This window comes from Triticum urartu, chromosome 6A (genome assembly GCF_056163025.1).
Source record: "Triticum urartu cultivar PI428250 chromosome 6A, HENAU_Tu73, whole genome shotgun sequence".
NCBI classification, from domain to species: Eukaryota; Viridiplantae; Streptophyta; class Magnoliopsida; order Poales; family Poaceae; genus Triticum; species Triticum urartu.
The window spans coordinates 233,938,663-233,960,845 of record NC_141878.1 but is presented as its reverse complement, the minus strand read 5'-3'; the positions used below and the strand labels follow the sequence as shown (position 1 = coordinate 233,960,845).

The 22,183-nt window shown below is 48.9% G+C and overlaps 1 protein-coding gene across 11 annotated transcripts in view; it reads right to left on the bottom strand.

Annotated features, from left to right (window-relative positions):
- The window catches only part of LOC125513222 (putative magnesium transporter NIPA2), a 46,982-nt gene that overhangs the window by 6,943 nt on the left and 17,856 nt on the right, over window positions 1–22,183 (bottom strand). For 8 of the 11 annotated variants that reach the window (XM_048678265.2, XM_048678273.2, XM_048678274.2 and 5 more), the window contains one exon: window positions 16,295–16,387. The exons of 2 other annotated variants lie outside the window; for them this stretch is intronic. In XM_048678265.2, coding sequence (XP_048534222.1) covers window positions 16,295–16,387 — 93 coding nt within the window. Of the gene's footprint in view, window positions 1–16,294; window positions 16,388–16,660; window positions 17,397–22,183 lie in introns of those variants that run through there. One more of the 11 variants, XM_048678272.2, reaches the window with a different exon arrangement.

Sequence of the window (22,183 nt, the reverse complement as noted above, 5' to 3'; positions counted from 1 at the left end):
AGCTAAAAGACTCCAGAAAGATTATCTATAGGATAAGAAAACTAATACAACAAGCAATGACTTATGGACCAGCTTGTCTAGATTGGAGTAGAAGTATGTGAAAGTCAAAAAGGTTTTGACTTCTGTTTTTCTCTCTTTAATTTTCTCTAATGTTTCTCATCATTCTCCCGTGGTTGTTGGGAAACCAACCTCGAGTTGTCTTCATAAAGGGCTTGCTCTGGGTGGTAGAGAGTCAAGTCTACAACATTGAATGTGTTAGATATACCCATCTTGCTTGGAAGATCGATCACATAAGCATTATTGTTTATCTTCCTCGGAATAGAAAAGGGCCCATAATTTCATGCCTATGCCTCCCTTTAACACCTAAAGGCGGTCTTTCTTTCCGGAGGTATACCATCACCAACTTAGAATGATTTCGACCTCTTCTGCAGTCAGCTAACTGTTTATACTTCTGATTATGTGCTTCCAAAACCCTACGATCTTCAAATAGTTCAGTGTAGTTATCAGCAGAAGACAATGCTAATTTTTGGTTTCCCCTTGATGGTAGCTTCATCAGGTCCACCACATGTCTTGAAACTTTAGTGCAGATAATGGAGAGGACTCCTTCATGTCGATCTATGCCTTGTGTTGTTGCAGGAGAACTCGAAAAGAGATAAAACCAAATCCCATTGTCCCTTTCTTCCTCCACATGCAACGGATCAGATTACCCAAATATTTGTTCACCTCTTTAGTTTAACCACATGTTTCTGGGTGGGCAGTGCTAGAAAATTTTAATTCAGTGTTGAATTGCTTCTACAAATTTTAATATTTGGAAAAAAGAAGAGACTGCCTTATGGCAGAGATCAAGGGACAGGAAAATCTTAGAGGGGGATAGGAACAATGCCTATTTTCAAGCTCTTGCTAACCATAGACATAGAAAGAACCATATTACTGAACTGAACAGCCCAGGGGGGGTGGTTACTTCCACCAAAGATATGCTTGATGTGGCTACTTCCTTTTATAAGGAGCTGTTTGCTTTTGAACCTAGATTTCTGGGAGGTGGATGAAATGGTTTGTGATGAGGAAAGAGAAGCCCTAGAGAGATCTTTTTCTGAAGATGAAATCAAACAAGCTATAATGAGTTCTTTTGCCAGTGGTGCTCCTGGCCCTGATGGCCTTTCTTTTTTATTCTACCAAACTTTCTGGGATTTAATTAAAGAGGATTTTATGTGGATGGTTAGAGATTTTGAGATTGGTATTCTAGATATGTATAAGCTGAACTATGCCATCATTACCCTCATTCCTAAAGTTCCTATGGCTAGAGATATGAAAAACTTTAGACCTATTAGTTTAAGCAATTGTGCTGTTAAAATTTTCTCCAAGGCCATGACCACTAGGGTCTCCCCTTTGTGTGACAAACTTATTTCATCTAACCAAACTGCCTTTATTAAAGGTAGGTTCATTTTGGAAAGTGTGGCTATGGCTCATGAGGTCATTCATGAGATTCATAGGTCTGGTTCCAGCGGTTTAATCCTTAAGCTAGACTATGAGAAAGCCTATGATAGAGTAAGTTGGGATTTTCTGAAGGAAATGCTTCTTTCTAGAGGCTTTGGCAGTAAATGGGTGGGGTGGGTGATGTCTACTATTCACCAGGGGACATTCCAGGTCAGAATTAATGACACCAATGGCCCTCAATTTGCTGGTGGTAAAGGTTTAAAACAAGGCGACCCCCATTCACCCCTGCTGTTTAATTTGGTGGCTGATGTTTTTTCTAAAATGCTGCAGAAAGCTGTTAATAATAACTTGATATGTGGGCTTCTGCCTAATGCAATTCCTGGGAGAGTAGTCAGCCTGCAATATGCTGACGACACTATCCTGTTCCTTGACAATTCTGTAGTGTGCCAAGAACCTGAAGTGGATATTAACTTGCTTTGAGAAACTTTCTGGTTTGAAAATTAACTTTCACAAAAGTGACCTACATACTATCAATGTACCTAATCAAATGGCTAAGGAATTTGCTCAGGTGTTTTGCTGTCAGCTGGGGGATTTCCCCTTTAAGTACTTAGGTGTGCCTCTGCACTTTAAAAACTTAGGAAAGAAGACTTGCAACCCATTATAGACAGGATTATCAAGAATATAGCTGGGTGGTTGGGGAGATTTCTCTCTTATAGAGGCAAACTGATCTTGCTTACTACCTGCATTGCTAGTATCCCTACCTATCTGATGTCTATTGTTAAATTTCCTAAATGGGCCATTGACATGATTACTTCTCAGATGTCCCATTTTTTCTAGGGGAATGTGGGAGATACTCATAAATATCATCTTGCTAGCTGGGGCCTGATCTCCAGGAGGAAGGAGTATGGTGGTTTGGGGGTACCCAATCTTAGGGATTTCAATATGGCCCTCCTGGCTTCCCGGGGAAAAAGATTTTTTGATGATAGAGCTAGTGACTGGAAAAAGATTCTGGCTTACAAATATAATGTTGATAACCCAAACCTCTTTAGTACTAGAACTACCATGGGATCCCCATTCATGAAAAGCTTAGCCTGAGCTTTGACAGCAGCTAAAAACTTCTATAGGTGGATCCCTGGAGATGGTAAGACAATTGCCTTTTGGCATGACACGTGGATTGGGGATTGTTCCCTGAAAACTGCCTTTTGGGACTTGTTTGAAATCTGTCAACAACAAGAAGCTACTCTGGCTCAAGTGTGGGTTGGGGGTGAACTCCAACTAACCTTTAGGAGATGTGTGAATGGAGAAACTCTATCCAGATGGAGTGATCTTGTTAATCTAGTGAAACAAGTTGTTTTATCTGATTCACCAGATCAGCCTGTTTGGCGGCTGGAACCATCTGGTAAATATTCCGTCAAGTCTTTTTACAAACTGATTAACTTTGGAGGGATCACTTCTGAGATAAGAGATGATATATGGAAAATTAAAGTCCCCCCTAATATTCATGTCTTCCTTTGGTTGATCTATTACAATAAGAGCCTGACCAGAGACAACTTAGCCAAACGTAGACATGTAGAGGATAAGACTTGTGTCTTTTGTGAGGAATTAGAAACTATCCAACATCTGTTTTTTGACTGCATTGTTGCCAGGCAGGTTTGGGAACTGTTAGCTGAATGCTTTAAGATTAGTGTACCTGACTCTTTTACTGTTTTATCCTCCTTCTGGAGGAAACGAAAACAATGTGAAGCTTTGAATATATCTGCTACTGCTGCCTTGTGGAGCTTATGGCGTTTGCGAAATGATTTTGTTTTTCAGGGGCGAAGATGGCGAAGTATACGCTGTGTTTTGAATCTGTTGGGGGCAACAATCAGGCAGTGGAAAATCCTATGCTCAGAAAATCAGGGTGTGCTTCTCCTTCGGTGTTTAAAGCTGCTGGACTACCGAAGAGGGGAATTGCTTAGAATCGCCTGGAGCTGAATGGAATAAAAAGAGCACCCTGGACCCATAGTTGGGGCACGTATGGCTAGTTGTCTAGGGCTAGCGTATGTGTTTTTACTGGCTATGCATCCATTCGTGAGACTTGTGTTGGAAAACACCAACTGTAATAGGGATAGTTGTTTGAACCCTGCTCATGTTCTCGTCTGTGACAGCTACTCTTTGGCTGTTGCCGAGCGCTGCTTAACAGTCTGTGTGTGTTGGTTTGCCTTGGCTTTCAATAAAAAGTTGGGGTGGAGGGAAACCCCTCTCATTTCAAAAAAAAAAGTGAGCCAAAATGCCGCAAGAAACTTGCTTTCACGGGCTAAGATGGTCATCGGAACACCTGAAGTCTGACCACTTCCCAAAAGAAAAGATTTGCCACATCATGAGCATCTAGTGCCTTGTGTCATGGAATGAAATGAGCCATTTTAGAGAATCCATCCACCACCACAAACACAACATCACTCCCTCGTCTTGTTCTTGGCAAACCCAAGACGAAGTCCATAAAGATATCCTCCCATGGAACGACAAGAATAGGCACAGGCATGAATAACCTTGTTTTTGGACTTGACCTTCGAAGGTTTGACATATGGGTCACTTCTGAACAAAATTCTTAGCATCTCTTTTTCAGAAAGGGCATCTTGGTGCATGTAGCTCCCGCTTACGCAAGTTTCGGGGAAGGGTCCGATCACTTTGGGTCTTTCGTAAGCAACCTTTCCCTACATTTCTGCAAGAGGCTGTTTCCAGTACTCGAACTGGTGACCTCGTGGTTACGAGGCAGCAACTTTACTGTTGCGCCAAGGCTCCCCTTCCCAGCATCTCTTCTTAGTTGTGGCCAAAAGTAACAAGCCTAGAGGTTAGCGATAGTCAACATGGCCACTAAGATCACTTGAATGGAGCTCTCTAATCAGCTTGAAACGTAGAAACTTCTTTGGATGCATAGACGACCATTCTTGTAGAGATAGCCATCATGCACAAGATAGTCTTCACCTAATGGCTGGTCTCCACGCCCCTGCCGATGTCTCTAGCAGAGGTTCCTGGGTACTCCACCTCCACGCCCATGGTGCCGGACCCTGTCCTGGTCACGCCCCACCCCCCGCCACGGACCGGGACAGACCCGCTACTGTGCGCGGACCCCGTCACTCTGCAGCTCCTCCGGCATCTCCGCGCTCCTTTCCATCGCCCGCCCCGCCCACCTCCTCTCCGTCGGCCGTGTCTACGGTGGCGGCCTCGGTGGTTACCACTCCGGTGGCTGCCCACCCGCTGCTGCCGCGGACGACAGCATACACCAAGCGTGGCAGGTTGACCTCGACGCCGGTGACGTCCTCGCGCCGCAGTGCTCGGATCGACACTGCCAGGCCGGTGAGCAGCCCGGCACTGCCCATTCCTGAGCGGGCAGAGCTCCGGGCCGCGGTACGGAACCTCGAACCAGGTACCACAGACATTCCTGCTACTACTTCTACTTGCTCGTTCTCCGCACTTGAGTCGGCTCCGCTCGGCCACCTTGCGAAGGTCGCGGCGGACTCGGCGATTGTATTTAGGGGAGAGGTTGCTCCCCATTTAGTCCAGATCGAGGCAATCCGCGCACAGGAAATCTTGGATGGGCAGTTGGCCGAGGCTCGGGAACACATGGCCAATCCTTCAACCATCGGGTCTCCTGGCCCGCCTCCCCACACACGGCAACACGGCCGCGGTTGTTGAGGTCCGCAGCCGCACCCACTCCCGCACCGCCGCCCTTCATGCCCAAAGCGCCTCTCGTGTCCTAGGGTCAAGCAGCCCCCCCATGACTCCTTGATGCGGACCCTTATTTGGAACATCCGCGGCTTCGGCCAAGATGGCCGTCGCCGCCAATTCGCCGAGTATATGCGTGACGAACACATTGACATCGTGTCCATCCAAGAAATCGTGCTCACAGAGTTCTCCCTTTCAGAGCTCGAGCGCTTGAGCTCTCACTTGTTTGCCTGGCATTGGCTCACATCTAGTGGGATCGCCGGGCACTCAGGTGGCATCCTTTTATGCGTGAAGGATGCCACCTTCGAGGTAGGTAGCATGGACCGAGGATCGAGCTCTTGAGCTGTCACTTGTTTGCCAGGCATTGGCTCCCATCTAGTGGGATCGCCGCTCACTCGGGTGGCATCCTTTTAGGCGTGAAGGATGCCACCTTCGAGGTAGGTAGCATGGACCGGGGTGAGTTCTACGTCATCATGGAGCTCTTTGAACGGGCGATTCACTTCAAGTGGGAGGTCATAATCGTCTATGGTCCTGCCGACCACAGCCGGTCGGCCTCCTTCCTCAACGAGCTTATGAGGAAGGTGTCGGCTACCCAACTCCCGGTAGTGGTGGACGGCGACTTCAACCTCCTCGGCTACGCGGAGGATAAGAGTAATGACCTAGTCAACTACCCTCAGATGCAAATGTTCAATGACTGCATTGCTGAGCTCGGCCTCCGAGAGTTAGATAGGGTTGGTGCCAGATTCACCTGGACCAACCGGCAGGTAGACCCGACCCGCTCCGTCCTCGACCGGGTCTTGGTCTCGCCAGAGTAGGAGCTTCGCTTCCCCCTTGCCTCCCTCCGCGCCATCACCCGTATCGGCTCGGACCATCTCCCCCTTCTCCTATCCTCGGAGGATGAGCGCCCTGCCACCCCCACCTCCTACAATCCGCTTTCAGACGTTCTGGCTAAACTAGAATGGCTTCGCCGAAGCCGTTCGGGATAGATGGGTGGAGGCACGTCTCTCCCCACCATGCCCTCTCGGTTGTCGACGATTGGCATTTTTGTGCCGAACGCGTGAGGCGGTTTATGAAGGGATGGGCACGAATCTCGACCGCGACTTGCGGGAGCGCAAGAAAGCCATTCTCAAGTCCATCCAGGCCCTTGACCTTCGGGCTGGCTCGGTTGGACTGGCCCCCAACAAGTGGTTGCTGCGGTATGACCTTGAGGATCAGCTCCCGGTCATTTACACGGACGAGGCATATTGGCATCTTCGTGGGGCACAAAAGTGGGTCCTTAAGGGTGACGCCAATACGGCTTACTTCCAAGCCATCGCCAATGGTCGTAGGCGGCGGAACACTATCCCTTTGCTCTGGGATGGGGTGACCCTCCTGCAGCACCCGGCGGACATCCGGGCCCATGTGGACGGCTTCTATAAAGCCCTCTTCTCCTCCTCCCCTCGGGGAGGCCTAGCTTTAGCGGCAAATTTCTGGAGTGGCCACCAGTGCGTCTCTGCCGCGGAGAACGCTGCCCTCACGGCACCATTCTTTGAGGAGGAGGTCTGGACTACTATTAAAGGCATGAACCCAGCATCCGCCCTGGGCCCCGATGGACTCCCGGTTAAATTCTTCCAGACATTCTGGACTGTGATCAAACGCGAGGTCATGGCCCTCTTTGAGGAGTTCTATGTAGGCGCCATCGACCTTCGCCGCCTCAACTACTGGATCATCACCTTGATCCCCAAGGTCCTCGAAGCCTTCGACATCCGACAGTTCCTCCCGATCACAGTGATCAATGTGATATTCCGCATCCTGGCAAAGGGGTTCACCAATAGGGTGTCTCCTCTGGCCAACCGAATCACCCACCCTGAAAAGTTGGCTTTCATCCAAGGGCGGTACATCTTGGACGGGGTCCTTGTCTTTCACGAAGTCCTCCACGAAGTCCGCATCAAACACCAGAAGGCCGTCTTCCTGAAAATCCACTTCCACAAAGCATATGACACGATCAGCTGGAACTTCCTTCAGGAAGTGTTGCTCCGGAAGGGGTTTGACGATCGATGGGTCACCCGGGTCATGCAGTTGGTCTCCTCCGGACAAACCGCGGTCAACATCAACGGCGAGATCGGTCCCTACTTCCCCACCCTCTGTGGGGTTAGGCAGGGGGATCCTTTCTCCCCGTTCCTCTTCAACATGGTGGTCGATGCATTGGCTACCATCCTAGACAAGACGAAGGCCGCGGGACACATCCGCGGTATAGTTCCTCACCTGGTGGGGGGACATGGTGTGTCCCTACTCCAGTACGCAGACGACGCTATCATTATGATGGAGGGGTCCACGACGGATATCACGACGTCAAATTCCTCCTACTCTGCTTCCAGCAGATGTCGAGCCTTACAATCAACTTCGCTAAGAGCGAAGTGATGGTGATGGGCTATTCCCCCGCGGAGAGCCAGAGTATAGCCAGCCGACTCAACTGTCAGTTAAGCTCCTTCCCCACCACCTAGCTGGGGATTCCCATTAGTGACTCTCGGCTTTCGTCGCGAACTTGAGACCTTCAATGCTCAAGCTCCATCACCATATCGAGCCCTGGCAGGGTAGATGGCTGTCTAAGGCAGCACAGACGATTCTCATTAACTCATCCTTGTCCAGCCTACTCCTGTTCATCATGAGCTTCTACAGCTTGCCTGAGACGCTCCACCATGAGATCGGCACGGTCCAAGCACGTTTTTTCTGGGCTGGCGAGGGTGATAAGCAGAAATATCATATGGTGCGTTGGACCGACATCTGCAAACCTCGGGACCAGGGCGGACTTGGGATCATGTCCTCCAAACGGATGAACATTGCTCTCCTGACACGTTGGCTATGGCGGATCGCCAATGGGGAGGGTGGGCTGTGGATGCATATCATCCGAAACAAATACCTGCACGGCCAGTCGCTCGCCTTCTGCCAGCGGTCTAGGGGCTCCCAGTTTCGGCAATCTATCATCCAGTTGCTCCCGGTCCTCCGCATCGAGACCTCCATTACAGTGGGCACAGGGACCGCCACCCTTTTCTGCTTTGACAGGTGGGCTAGGGATGCCCCCTTCGCGGCTCGTTTCCCGGACATGTTCTCCATCGCGGTGGACCCTCGGGTCTCAGTTGAGGCGGCCCTTATTGACTTAGGGCGCCTCACGTTCCAGCGGCCACTTGGGCCCCCGAAAATAGCCGCCTGGCACGAGCTCCTAGACGTTGTGGCGCTCCACGAGCCGGATGGAGCTGGCGCACGACCGCCCATCCTGGTACCTAGAGCCCTCGGCCAAATTCTCCACGAAGTCCCTATACCGGACCATCGCTGCCACTCCTGGACCCGCGCCCCTAGAAACGATCTGGTCGATCAGACTCCCTCTGAAGATCAGGATCTTCCTATGGCAATGGATCCGAGGGCAGGTGCCTTCTGGTGTGGAGGTGCTGAACCGGAATGTCCCGGTTGATGGGACATGTCCCTTGTGTGGGACGGAAGAAGACTCAAACCACATCTTCTTCTCGTGTGTCTCCGCCCAGTTCCTCTGGAGTTGCCTACATGAGGTAGTCATTGGTCGTTGGTGTAACACCTCTTCGCCGAGCTTCAGGCCTCGCCCCCAGTGCGTCACCACATTAGGTGGCTGGCCATTGGGGTCCTTGCGTGAATGCTATGGACGGTTCAAAATAAGCTTGTGATCCAGCGTGTTCCTCTTCGACGTGCTGGTGTTCAAAATGTGTGGCTACTTGCAGCTTTGGCGGCCACTTAGCTGCCACCAGGACCAGGACGCCATCAACACTATCATTGCTGATCTTCGTGCGATGGATCTTCGCTTGGCGCCGCCGCTCCCTCCGCCACCACCTGAGCCAGATTAGCATCTTCATTGCAGTGCCTCCTCCCTGTCTTTTATTTTCAGGGTTTGTTGAGTTGTGCCCTCAGCAGAACCCTTCTGTACTATTTGTCGTGCTACCTTTGTGTGTGTGTGTGTGGACCTGTGTGGTACTTTGTGGTTGTGGTGGTTTGCTTTATATATAAAGCGGGGCGAAAGCCTTTCTCCGTAATGGCTGGTCCCTGATGTGCTTTACCCAAACATGAACAAAGTCTTTGTCGTCCTCATACAACTCCTTTGCTTAATATAAACCCTAGCTAGTTTCCCCTCTAAAATTAGTGATCTGATTTGGGACACACCGCGTCTTCACCGACAACAGCGAGCCGATTTCGCTCCCGTCAGTTTCCTGGTGCCAGGACGCGTTAGGAAAAGACAGACAATAAGGGAGGGCCTTGATTAAGCGCCGCTAGATCTCGAACATCAGGGGTCCTGAGCCCTCAGACCCTTAAGCGGTACATCTAGGTCTAGCATATGGTGCACGGGGTATTGTTTTCCACTTCGCTAAAAGTCCTCCAATGGTGATGGACACCGAGGGGTCATTACACGTGCAAGAGCTGCTATGAAGCCCTCTTTTAGAGAGCGGTCGGTTGGAGCTCTTAGAAGTAGACAAAGTCCCAGGCTCCCTCCGGGGTCAGGTTATTCAGGTGGCTCACCTATCAAGACCATTGCTAGATCGCTGAGAGACTGGCGAGACGATGCCTGCAAAAAGCACCAAGTTGCATGCTTTGCGACTAGTTAGAGTAGACAATGGCCCACCTCCTCACAGGTTGCTCTTTTTCATGCACGGTATGGCAGGAGGTGCTTTCCTAGATCCGATTGACGCCCCCCCCCCATGGGCAACGCTGCTGCTAGGAAGAGCACATCCTCAGTCATATGATGTTGGTACAATGGTGTATCCGTAAGCATCATAATGCAATCATCTCCGACAACCCTCAGCTCAGCCTAGTCATCCTCCTTGACACTATAAGGTGGAAGCCAAGCAATGGGCAACAGAGGGCGCATGGTGTCTGACGGCGTTGTTGCCAGCAAGGGAGACGCATACCATTTAGTGTGACGCAAGGCTTTTGTGTTTTCTTGAAAAAAAAGATTACGATAAAAGAAATAGAGATTTAATATAATAATATCCGGTTAAGATAGTGTTATGGATGCAACTTATCTCTATTACATAGCCCAAAGATTACTTTTAAACCGTTAAATGTTTAGCAAGCCTTAACTAGTTCTGTGGCAAGCTATGATAGACACAGTTTTTCTATATATTACATTTGGAATTCAAATAGTTATTCTATATATTACATTTGGAATTCAAATAGTTACATTCCTGTTGATTCACTACGTAAAATTTGGCATAAAAAATTAAAATATAGGTCATAAGACAAGAAAATTTGTAGTTTATGTATATTTTACACTATGTTTTTACGTTTGTAATTTTACGGAACATGAAATATTTTTTACGGCGGTAATATATTTTCTTACGGTCTCTTTTTACGTCGGAAATAAGACAAAATTTACGGAACGTAAAATTACGGTGCATTGATGATAAAATAGAGGGGGTGAAGAATAACTATTCCTTACGGTCTCTTTATACACCCACGGTGCAGAATAAGTAATTCTTCACCCGAGGTAATTTTACGAGTAGGATTTTCTACAAGTGCTTGCCACAGAACTAGTTAAGGGTTTCAACGATGCAAAAGTTCTCAAAAATTCCGAAAAAAATACTGTACCAACACACCTATAATATAACATGATCCAACGGAGGGATTAAAAAATATGACTGTATGTGTCCTGGACAAAAAAACAAATAGTTCAGTATATATTTATGTTGCAGTGAGCTGAAATGCTTATTATTTTTGCCGAGGACACATAGATGCATATTTTGACAATCCCTCCATTGGATCATCTTATTACATTAGAGAGATGCTCCCATATTTATTTCATATTTTTTGATAACTTTTGAGCTGTTAAAAGTTTAGGGACACTTAACTAGTTCTGTGGCAAGCTATGGTAGTTCTGTGGAATAGTTATTCTTCACCCCCCTCTATTTTACCATCAATGCACCGTAATTTTACGTTCCGTAAGTTTTGTCTTATTTCCGACGTAAAAAGGGACCGTAAGAAAATATATAATTGCCGTAATAAATATTTTATGTTATGTAAAATTACAAACGTAAAAACATAGTCTAAAATACACATAAACTGCAAATTTTCTTGTCTTATGACCTATATTTTTATTTTCTTATGTCAAATTTTACGTAGTGAATCAATAGGAATGTAACTATTTGAATTCGAAACGTAATTTAATTATGAAATGATCGTAAGATTACCTCGGGTGAAGAATAACTTATTCTGCACCCTGGGTGATGAATAGTAACACTATATATATATATATATATTACGTTCCCTTTTTATGTATGAAATAAGACAAAGTTTACTAAACGTAAAATTACGGTGCATTAGTGTCAGAATAAAGGAGGGTGACGAATAACTATTCCTCACTCAGGGTGACGAATAGTCAATCCCTATATATATATTACACAAGACATGGGTACAAGGAAAGAGGCATAGGCTAATAAGGACTCCTAGACCAATAATACCCCTTAACACCCCCCCCCCCCTCAAATGCAAAGCGTATGCAATAGCATTGCATTTGAAGAAGTGTAACACTAGAGAAAATAAAATGATAATCCAAAATCCACGTCTTGAGAATGTCGTCGTACCATTAAGAGTCTTCAAAAACATGTCAAGCTAAGCCAAAGGGAATAATGAGAAGATAGTGCATCAATAGAAGATACAAGAGAAGTATCAAGAGAAGATGGATTGTCAAAAGAAGATGGGACATCAAGAGAATGAAGCATTGAGCACAAAATAGTTAGCCCAAGAAAACCGACGGCGGAAGAATCTCGACGGCAGGAGAATGATCGTAGACCAATGATGCAAAAAGAGGCCACGAAGATACAGTGGAAAATGTAGAAAACTAGAAAGCACATACTAGACTAGATGCGATGGGAACCAGGCACAGAAGGCGGGATCCAATGGTCAGGCGGCTGGTGTGGCAAGAGGACGGGCGGAAGGCAGCGAATGGAGCGCCGATCTAGTGGCTTCACGCAACGGCTGCAGGAGCGATCTGGTGGCTTTACACAACGGCTGCAGGCTGGTTGACTCCATGAGCGAGCCCTCAACGGGACAAGCCGCAGCGGCTTAACAACAGACCAACCCAAGCGGCCGGATCAGAAGCCAACACAGGAGCGTGCGGGGATGAAGTAGCGTTGACCGACCAATAGAAGGCAGCGGCCGCGCAATACTTGATCAGGAGAGCACAAGTTGCGCGTGCGAATATTTTTTCTAGGGCTCTAATACCATGTTATGGATGCAACTTATCTCTATCCTAAAGGGCATATATATTACACAAGACTTAAAGGAAAGAGACATAGCCTAATAAGGAATCCTGGACCAATACTATTGAGAAAACACAAGACTTGCGTTTCTTTGTATTGAAAAGATAGAGTTTGTTACAGCCTCCTAGGAGGAGCGATTACAAACGGTGGTCTAAATCAGTGGACGTCCCAGGTTTGTGGTAGGATGGCACGCAGGCCACGGGCGCCAGCTCTTGCCCAAAGTGTAGCTTCATCCTTGATCCGTGCGATCAGCAAGTTGGTCGAAGGGGTCGCGCCGTTAAACACGTAGTCATTGCAATGCTTCCGGGTCATCAAGGGATCAGCAGAGTAGCGGTGGTAAGGCCCTTTTTCATAGGCTTTGGCGTGTTCCGCCGCGCCGAGCGCCACCACTCGGACAGGGATTCCTCACTGGAGGGCGTGGTGCATGGCAGGCGTAGCCAGGACAGGATCTCGTGCCACACTTATCTGGAGAAGGGGCATTCCAATAGTAGATGCCGGATCGATTCGGGCTCCTGGTCACAAAGCGGGTAGCGAGGGGGGTGCGGCAGTCCGCGACGAGCAAGGCAATCAGCCATCCAACAACGCCCCAGGTGAGCGAGCCAATGGAAGAACTTGACACGCGGAGGTGCCCAGCCATTTCAGTTCAGTTTCCATGCGGGGCAGGAGATCGAGCCTTGGAAAGTGGCGAGGTAGGCGGATTGCGCCGTGTAGATGCCTGCCGCATTCCACTTCCAATGCAGGCGATCCGGCTCGACAGTGAGCTGATGTGCTCGACCGCATGCCAGGTGATCAGGTACTGGCCGATCTCGCGGATGCCGAGAGTGCCCTGGATGTCGGATGGCCATTGGTGCGCTTGCAGGCCGTCCGCCACGGTCCTGCTCTTGCGGCAATGCTTCAGGATGAGGGCATGAAGTTGTGGCGCTAGTTCCGAGATGGAGCAGCCGTTGAGCCATCGGTCCCCCCAGAACAGCGCGCGCTGGCCGTTGCCGAGGATCATGGTGGTGGACGCGAAGAAGAAGGCGCACTCCGCAGCATTGAATTGAAGGTCGAGGCCAGACTATGCCCGGGTGTCATCTGTGCAGGCGAACCAAAGCCATCTGGTACACAAGGCCAGGCCCGTGCGCTCCAGGTCATGCACTCCAAGTCCACCAAGGCGAGTTGGGCGGCAGACGCGTTGCCAGTTGACGTGACAGTGGCCACCGTGCGCCTCCGTGCGGCCTGCCCATAGGAATCCTCGTTGGATTTTCTCCAGGAGCTTGAGGATCTTCTTTGGCGGCGCGAGCACTAGGAGCTGGTGGATGGGGATCGCGCTTAGTACCGATTTGACGAAGGCGAGGCGTCCGGCCTTGTTCATGAGATGCGCCTTCCAGGGGGGGAGTTTTCCAGCAGTTTTGTCGACGAGGGGCTGGAGTTGTGCAGCAGTTGGGCGTCCAAGGGTGAGCGGGATCCCCAGGTAGGTGACGGGCATCGCCGCAGTTGGGCAACCCAGGTTGGCGATGGCCGGGGCAGCCATGTCACCGTCGCATTTGATCAGCGTGGTTGTGCTCTTCTCGAAGTTCACTCGTAGGCCTGACGCCCGGCTAAATAGCTGCAGGATTTCCCAGACAGCGAGTGTGTCACGTGTCGAGGGGTGGCAGAAGAGTATGACATCATCCGCGTACAGCGAGAGGACGGATAGCGCCCGGCGGGGGTGCAGTTTTTGCAGCACGTTGCGCTCGGCAGCGCGGCGAAAAAGGCGCCCCAATGTGTCGACAGCAAGCACGAAGAGATGTGGCGATACCAGATCGCCTTGACGAAGCCCACGACGGTGCCAGATCGCTGGTCCCGGCGCACCATTGAGGATGACCTTTGTGCTTGCCGACGATAGGAGAATGGCGATCCAGCCGAGGAAACGGTCGCTGAAGCCATATCAGCGCAAGACCTCAAAGAGGAATGGCCAGGATACGGAGTCAAATGCTCGCGCGAGGTCGAGCTTCAGGAGGATGCGCGGGGCGCCCAGTTGATGGAGAAGACGGGCCGATTGTCGGACAAGCACAAAATTGTCGTGTAGGCTTCGTCCCGGGATGAATGCGTTCTGAATGGGGCTGACCAGCTCGTTCAGCTTGGGCGCTAGGCGGAGGGACAGCACCTTTGCGAATATCTTGGCGACAAGGTGGATTAGGCTGATGGGCCTATAATCGCCCAGCCCGGCTGCATCGGAACGCTTTGGGATCAACGTGAGCAGCGCTTGGTTCAGGCAGCTGAATCCCCGTCCTCGGAGCGCGTAGAGCTGCTGGAAGACACGGACGAAGTCATGCTTCACAATAGGCCAGCAGGAGCGCAGGAATTCTGCGGTGAAGCCGTCCGAGCCGGGCGCTTTGCGCGTCGGCAAACGCTTGACAGCCTGCCAAAACTCCTCTTCGCCAAGGGGGGTGTCCAGGTCATCCAGGTTGGAGGGCGTGATGATGTCGTCGAGGTTGAGGGCCCACTCGCGAGGGTGATAAGTTCCGAGCAAGGAGTCAAAGTGCGCGAACGCCGCGGCGGCCAAGTCTGCTGGATCAGTGAGAATGGCTTCCTCAACCATCAGAGTGTGTATCCTGTTCTTCTACTTGCGGTACGTGCATTGACGATGGAAGAAGGAGGTGTTCGCGTCTCCATCCTTGAGCGATGTAACACGTGCGCGTTGGCTCGCAAGGGTATGTTCGAGCGAGGCGAGGCCGAGGTAGGAGAGCTTGATCTGCCTTCGTAGCCAATCCTCATGTGGCGTCAATTGGCGACTCTCCTGGGCCATGTCAAACCGCAGCAGCAGTTCGCATGAGATCGCGAGCTGGTCGCGGATATTGCCCACGGTGCGCGCGCTCCAGCTCGTGAGCTTGCGTGCGGTGGCTTGCATGCGTCGCATGATGCAGCGAAACGGGTCCGCGTCGTCCACAGAGTGCCACGCGTCTGCGACCACGTGATGAAATCCATCGACTCGTGTCCAGTAGTATTCAAAGTGGAAGCGCCGGCGTGCTGGGGGTAGGAGCGAGCAGTCGAGGAGGGGGTTGTGGTCAGATATGACCGAAGCCAAACATCGCAAGTGACACTCGCCATGCCGCTCTTCCAAATCCGCGGTGCATAGGACGCGATCCTGGACCAATACTAATACTCCTTAACAGAGAGAATGTATCTGGTGTATTGGACATCCATCTACAATGTCAAAAGCTTTAAAAATATATATAAATAATTGAGTGCGTAGACACAATGACGTATAACAATCTAAAAAAAAATTCAAATCCAAATTCAAAAGACAGTTTGTAAAACAAAAAGACGAACTCAGTGTCAATAGAGATAATTGGACGAATTCACAACCCAAATTAGATTAGCTACTATTCACTGAGATTTGTCTTTTTTTTTGCTTCTCAAGTTGTGTATTATTATGTGCTGATTTGTTTTCCATTTTTTTATGACTTTTAGATGAGTGCACTGAGGTTGGGTGCACCGTGGGCACCACAAGCCTTGGTGCACTGGATACTCTCTCCTAATCCTCCTGGTAAAGCTCTAGCTCAGATTAGGTCCTGCAGTAGCCAGACAGGGACAGTGCCCTATCCTAGGCTTCGGATTATTCTACCCAAACCATCTCGTTAAAGCTTATATAATGTGGAAATAATTTCTTCTGCAACATGCAAACACAGTTTAAAATTGTCTAATCAATTAATACATTAAAGACAAAAGGAGATACAAAAGAAAGTAGAACAATTTAGTTCCATATATCCCTGGCGATGAAACTTTCGACCCTTATCACTTATAAATGGTTTCATCGAATCAGTGACAATCTGCTAGTTCATCGTTACTATGCAGTACAATTCCTATCTAGGAGTAAATAAGCTATGAATGTTATCATGCAAAGATATTTGCAAGTTGACACGCAGATATATCACCTTGTACATAATCATGTTAGCGAGAATCGTAAGAATGGTGAACATCACGTAGTATACCGGAGAGACCACAGCCGTATTGAAAGAGTCCAAAGCCTAGAACAATTCAACAAGAGGTGAAATAATCACAAGAGACTAGTTAGAACAGATTTCAGATTAACCTCTTTCTGCAGCATTTAAGATATCCGTAAAACATTGTAGAACAAGAACTCACCATTTGTATGAATAATTTAGAATTCTACCTGCTTTTTTCTTTTAAAGCAATATTTTGTGTTAGTTATCTTTGGATGACTAACTAGTCAGGATTGAGAGAAGGATAAATTTATTACCAGGCTCTTGCAAGTGTCCTTACATTTGCAAAATCTAAACTAAACAAAGAATCTGCAAGTTTCCCATTTAAACCAATAGCATGCTTACAAAGATATTCTATACTAAGAAAACTCTGCTTGCTAAGATTATCAGTTAAAAACAAACAGAAATATGCTTGGAAAATCAAGAGATAAACCATCAGATGCTTTAGGGGTTGTTTGGATAAGCAGAATATACAAACCCGATCGCCATAAACTAGGAAAACAGACTAACAGAATAAAACCTTGTTTGGCCGCTGTAACAAACCATGGATATAGGAAACTCAGTTCTCGTAAAACCCAGAATTTTGCGTTTATGGAAAAACGAGTATTAGTGGTTTTTCCAAAAACGCGATTTACATATACCCGATCCCATACAGTTTCTCTTCTTCCTTCGTATCTCCTCACGCTCGTCCTCCTTGTCGCGACTACGCGGAAAGCATGCCGATATGGCGTTCCTGTGATTAGCAGGCCTCCATCCACGACACTAGCTCCCCCGTGTGGCTTACCGCCGAGGGCGTCACCGCCAACCGCATCAAGCACTCGCATGAACTCTCCGCTGCCGGTGTCGAGGGGCTACACGCCCGCAGGCCGACCTCGTCTCGTCGGGCAGAGCTCGTAGGAGGACCAAAGAATGGCGGTAGGTAGTCGCGTTGAGAGGAAGCTTTGGCGTCTGCGTGCCGAATCATGGAGGCCTGATGGGAGGCGAGCAGAGGATGAGCAGTAGACATGGGGAGCGATCCGCCGAGTTGGGGTGGCTGCATGATGCACCGGCGACAAGGAATTAACAGCTGTACCTTGGGAATTGTCAATCAAAGGAGGAAAAGAAAAAAAAGTGCAGAGAATATTACGAGGCAACAGAATAGGCCCCGTCCGTAACCAAACATGGAACAGGAAGAACTAGATTTGCACTTTCCTAACCCCAAACATGATTTTCTTTAAACTGATTATTCCATAAAAAAAGGGGTAAAACCGGTTTTGCTAAAAACCAGCTACAAACTCGTTATGTACAAATCCATCGCTAATATTTGCTATCCAAACAACCCCTTAGAGTGATTAGGGCATCCCCAATGTGGCTAAGCAAACAGACCCCATCAAATGTCCGTGGACACGTCCGGGCATGTCCATGGACATCTGGCCAGGTGTTACATCCCATAATTTCTAAATTTGGAATGTTAATAGAATCTTTAATTTGCACCATTATTTCTGAGCATATTTTAATTTCTTTTTGGAATATTCAAAGTATTTTTCAACTCAAGGCAAATTATTGGAGGAGATAATATGAGTTCTCTATTGTTATATATAGTTGGAAAATGTTAAGAACATTTTTATGGACTTTTAGAACCAATTTTGGGAATAGATTAAACCCTAAATATTTTTTAGGAAATTATATTAAGACTCAAGTTCACTCTATTTGGAGAAAATGAATTTACAAAATTGCATTGAGGCTGGAAATATTTTTCCTATGCTCTATACTAGTACTGGTATATTTGTGATTTGTCTGGTATTTTTAGGAAGTAAATTGGCATTTTATTTAGACACGTTTACATAATGTATTTAATAATTAGGAATAAAACCAGGCAAACCCTAGCCTACTCGGGCTGCATTGTGTGAGCCCAAGGCTATGTTCCCCCGTGTGCGCAACGCAGCTTCCCCTCTCCCTCATTCGGCCCAGCCCATGTCCCACTTCACATTTTTCTCCCCAAACGGTATGTGGAGCTCCCAAGACCGTCAGATCCACTTAAAATTGAGCACGCGCCACGCCGCCCTCTCACCAATGACGGCGCTAGCCCACCCGCTCATCTTCAACCTCTGCACACTATCTTGTTTCCTTACGACAATCGTGTCGTGCCCGATCCAAATTTGATCGATTTGGTTCAATGATTTGACCCTCGGCCACGCCTCGATCCTTATTAAATAATCTCCACCTCATCTTCCAAATTTTCGAATAATCTTGATTTGTCGTGCCCTAGAGCAACCGCACGATCTCTAGCAAACGTACCTTGACCTGAAGCCAGTTTCCACCATCGCCGCTCCAGCCAATCACTGTCGTCACAGGAGCAAGTTCGCCGCCAAGGACGGATTCAACATCACCAAGAACCACCACAGACGTTGCTGTCACTAATTCCCGAGTCGCCGCGGCGTTCTTCTCCAATTCCGACAGCTAGATCCCATCTCTTCGGTGAGCCACTCCGCCACATTCCAATATGTTTCCTAATGGCGAGATAATATCGCGAAGGGCTACGCGCCCTGAGCCCTCGGATCTCAATTAGACGTCCCATGCCCATCCAGTTAACCAAAGAGGTTTTGAGGAATCAGAGCCTACCACGTGGCACATCCTCAGTAAATGTGGCAACATTGACAGATTCATACTATTTTTTTGTCATGGACCCGTTTAGGGGCTACCGACGGTGTTACGGCCCAGGGGTGCCTCAAGCCATCGGAAGTCGGCCCATCAGGGTAACCAAAGGCCCCTTAGGTCACTACACGGCCCCAGCCATCAACCCGGCATGTGGGCCCTCTAGAAGGAAGGAACCGACATCTTGGCGTCCAAGGCAAGAAGACCGAATCTCTAGGAGTCTCCACACCTCCCTAGCCGACTAGGATTCGTGTAAACCTAGGCCTCGACGCCCTTTATAAGTCGAGGCCGGGCAAACCATTAGGGCACCTTATCATCATCCCTCAGTATACCTACGATCCTAGGGATCACCATTGTACACCCGATTACATCAATACAATAAGACAGGAGTAAGGTTTTACCTCCAGAAAGAGGGGCCGAACCTAGGTAACTGCCTCCTGCTTCCCCTCTAGGCTTTCAGGCTAGTCGTGACACCCTACCGAGGGGTCTGTCAGATTCTACACTTGCAGAATGCCATCTTGCAAAGCAAAGGATGGCTGAATGTTGTTGAGATAGGTGAATGTGGAGACAGCGTCAGGCGAAAGAGAGGCGGCAATCATTAACGCAGGAGCCGTCGCGAGAAGGTGATGATGCTTGCGCTCAGCCACGTCATTCTAAGAATGAGCACCAGGACAAGAAAACTGAGCAAGAGTAACCTGCTCAACAAGGACTCCACACAACATCTTGAAGATATAATCTCCTGCAGAGTCAGCACGAAACAAACGAATATGCGTAGAGAACTAAGTGTGAACCATGGTAGCAAAACACTTATATATAGGTAAGACCTTACTACGAGAAGACATAACATATATCCAGATGTGTCTAGAGAAATCATCTATAACGATAATATAGTAGCGATGACCTCCTTTCGAGGCAAAGGGAGCTGGACCCCAAACATCAAAGTGAACAAGATCGAAAGGACGCCGACACAATCTCGGTAAGGTAACTGGACCTGTTTACCAAGCAGACAACCCTGACAGTCTGAGGACACACCGTCGGAGACGGATCCGAGAAGACCAGGTCAAACTAAGGAATGTGAGACGAGAGCCACACAAGTGACCAAGGAGATGATGCCTGCTGAAAAGAGCTGGTAAACAAGGCAACATTGGCAGACAGAGAGGCGGTGGTAGCGGAGGGAAGGTGGAGCCAGTCAAGTTCCCAAAGGCCCTAGGAGTCACAGTGTCGAAGGCCAGCACCAAAGAGAGCACCAGTGTGACGATCCTAAACAAAACATGAGTCAAAGCCGAAAATGACCCTACAACCATAGTCAACAATCTAACCACCAGAAATGAGTTGCATGGTAAGTCAAGGAAAATGAGCAACATCAGGAACGATAAAAGATGAAGTGCCAAGAATGCATCAACCATTAACCAGGCAAGGAGAATTCAGAGGGTGAATAGAGAACAGAGTGGATGAATGATGAGTCATATGAAAAGATGCTCATGTATCAAGAATCCACAGAGATGTACCTGCCTGTGTAGAAGGTGGTCTCACAATGCCAGAAGAGTCGGTAGCAGAACCTACCGGTTAAGAACCAGAGGAAGTAGCTAGCAGGAATCGAAGTCGCGTAATCTCCTGCTCAGTCAGGGGCTCGACGGGGTCAACGTAGATGCCCCAACAAGGAAGAACTAGAGGCAATAAGTAGGTCATGGAGTTGCACAGTATCCTACTGAGTTAAGGATACAGCTTGAGTAGTCGACATAGTAGCACCGAACAAGGAGCAGCGACCACCACCTGTGGAAGCCGCTAGAGGAGGCGGTGTAGGATGACCAGGAGTGGAGACGAGGTCGCATGCAGACAAGCACCAAGCGCCAAGGGTAGGCGTGTGTGCGAGGCTTAGTCGATGGGGCCATATGCACCAATACTGCCGGTGAAAGTCGCTAGAGGAGTCTGTGTAGACCGACAATGTAACACCCCGGATGTAACTTGCCATATTTGTAACTTCGACTCTTACCATTTCCGGCTTTAAGTTATGAGATTCCCTTTGTGGTTGGGTTTTGTTTTTCGTTTTGCATTTTGTTCATGTCATGCATTTCATATCATGTCATCATGTGCATCGCATTTGCATTCGTGTTCGTCTCATGCATCTGAACCTTTTCCCCGTTGTCCGTTTCGCAATCCGACACTCCTACATGCACCGGCGCACCCCTCTTGACTCTTTTCGTGAGCGGGAGTTAAACGTTCTCGGAATGGGCCGAGATTTGTCAAGTGGCCTTGGTACACCACCGGTAGACCGCCTGTCAAATTTTGTTCCATTTGGAGGCCGTTTGATGCTCCAACGGTTAACCGGGTAACCGCAAAAGCCCCTTGTGTGTTGCAGCCCAACACCCCTCCAAAACAGCCCAATAACCCATCTAAACCATCTCCATGTCCTCCGTCGTCGGATCACGATCGTGTGGGCAAAAACTACACCTCATTTGGACACTCCAAACTCTCTCTACCTACATAAAAGCCCCTTCCCCTCCATTTTCGAGCGAAACCCTAGCCACCACCACCTCCGCGCCGCCGGACACATCCGCCGCCGCCGCCCGCAACCAATCCCTGCCCGCCACGTGGCACTCCGCCGCCGCCCACCACCGCCGGCCCGCGAGCCCGTAGCGAGCCCGCCGAGCCCATCGCCGCCGCCCGCGCCTCCCCGCGCCGCCGCCCTTCACCCACCTCGCCGGCCCCACCGCCCGCAGATCCGCCGCGCCTGCCGCCGCTCCTTCTCATCGCCGGCTCAAGCTCCGGTCGGATCCGGCGAGCTCTGCGAACTCCGGCCATCTCCTTCCTCCACTCCGGCCACTTCTCCGACGAGATCCGCCGCCGCCTCGGTTCCCGTACCCGGAACCCTAAATCCGGACCCGGAGGTTGACCCTGAAATTCTCTAAGTCCCTGTTATTTTTATGCCATGTTCATCACATCGTATCTCAGTGACTGTAGCTCCAAATGATGCATATGATATGTCAAATTGTTCGTCTCTTTGAGCTCTTCATGCCAGTAGCATTTCCATGCATGATACTGCCCATTATGATGTCATTTTCATTGATGCAAGAGTGCTATAAAATGTTAACTGCCAGTACTTATCAGTTAATGAGGTTTTGTCATTTTTGTTGCATTTGATGTGTGCATCTTTTGAGCATGAGGTCTACATGTGTTTTGATCTAC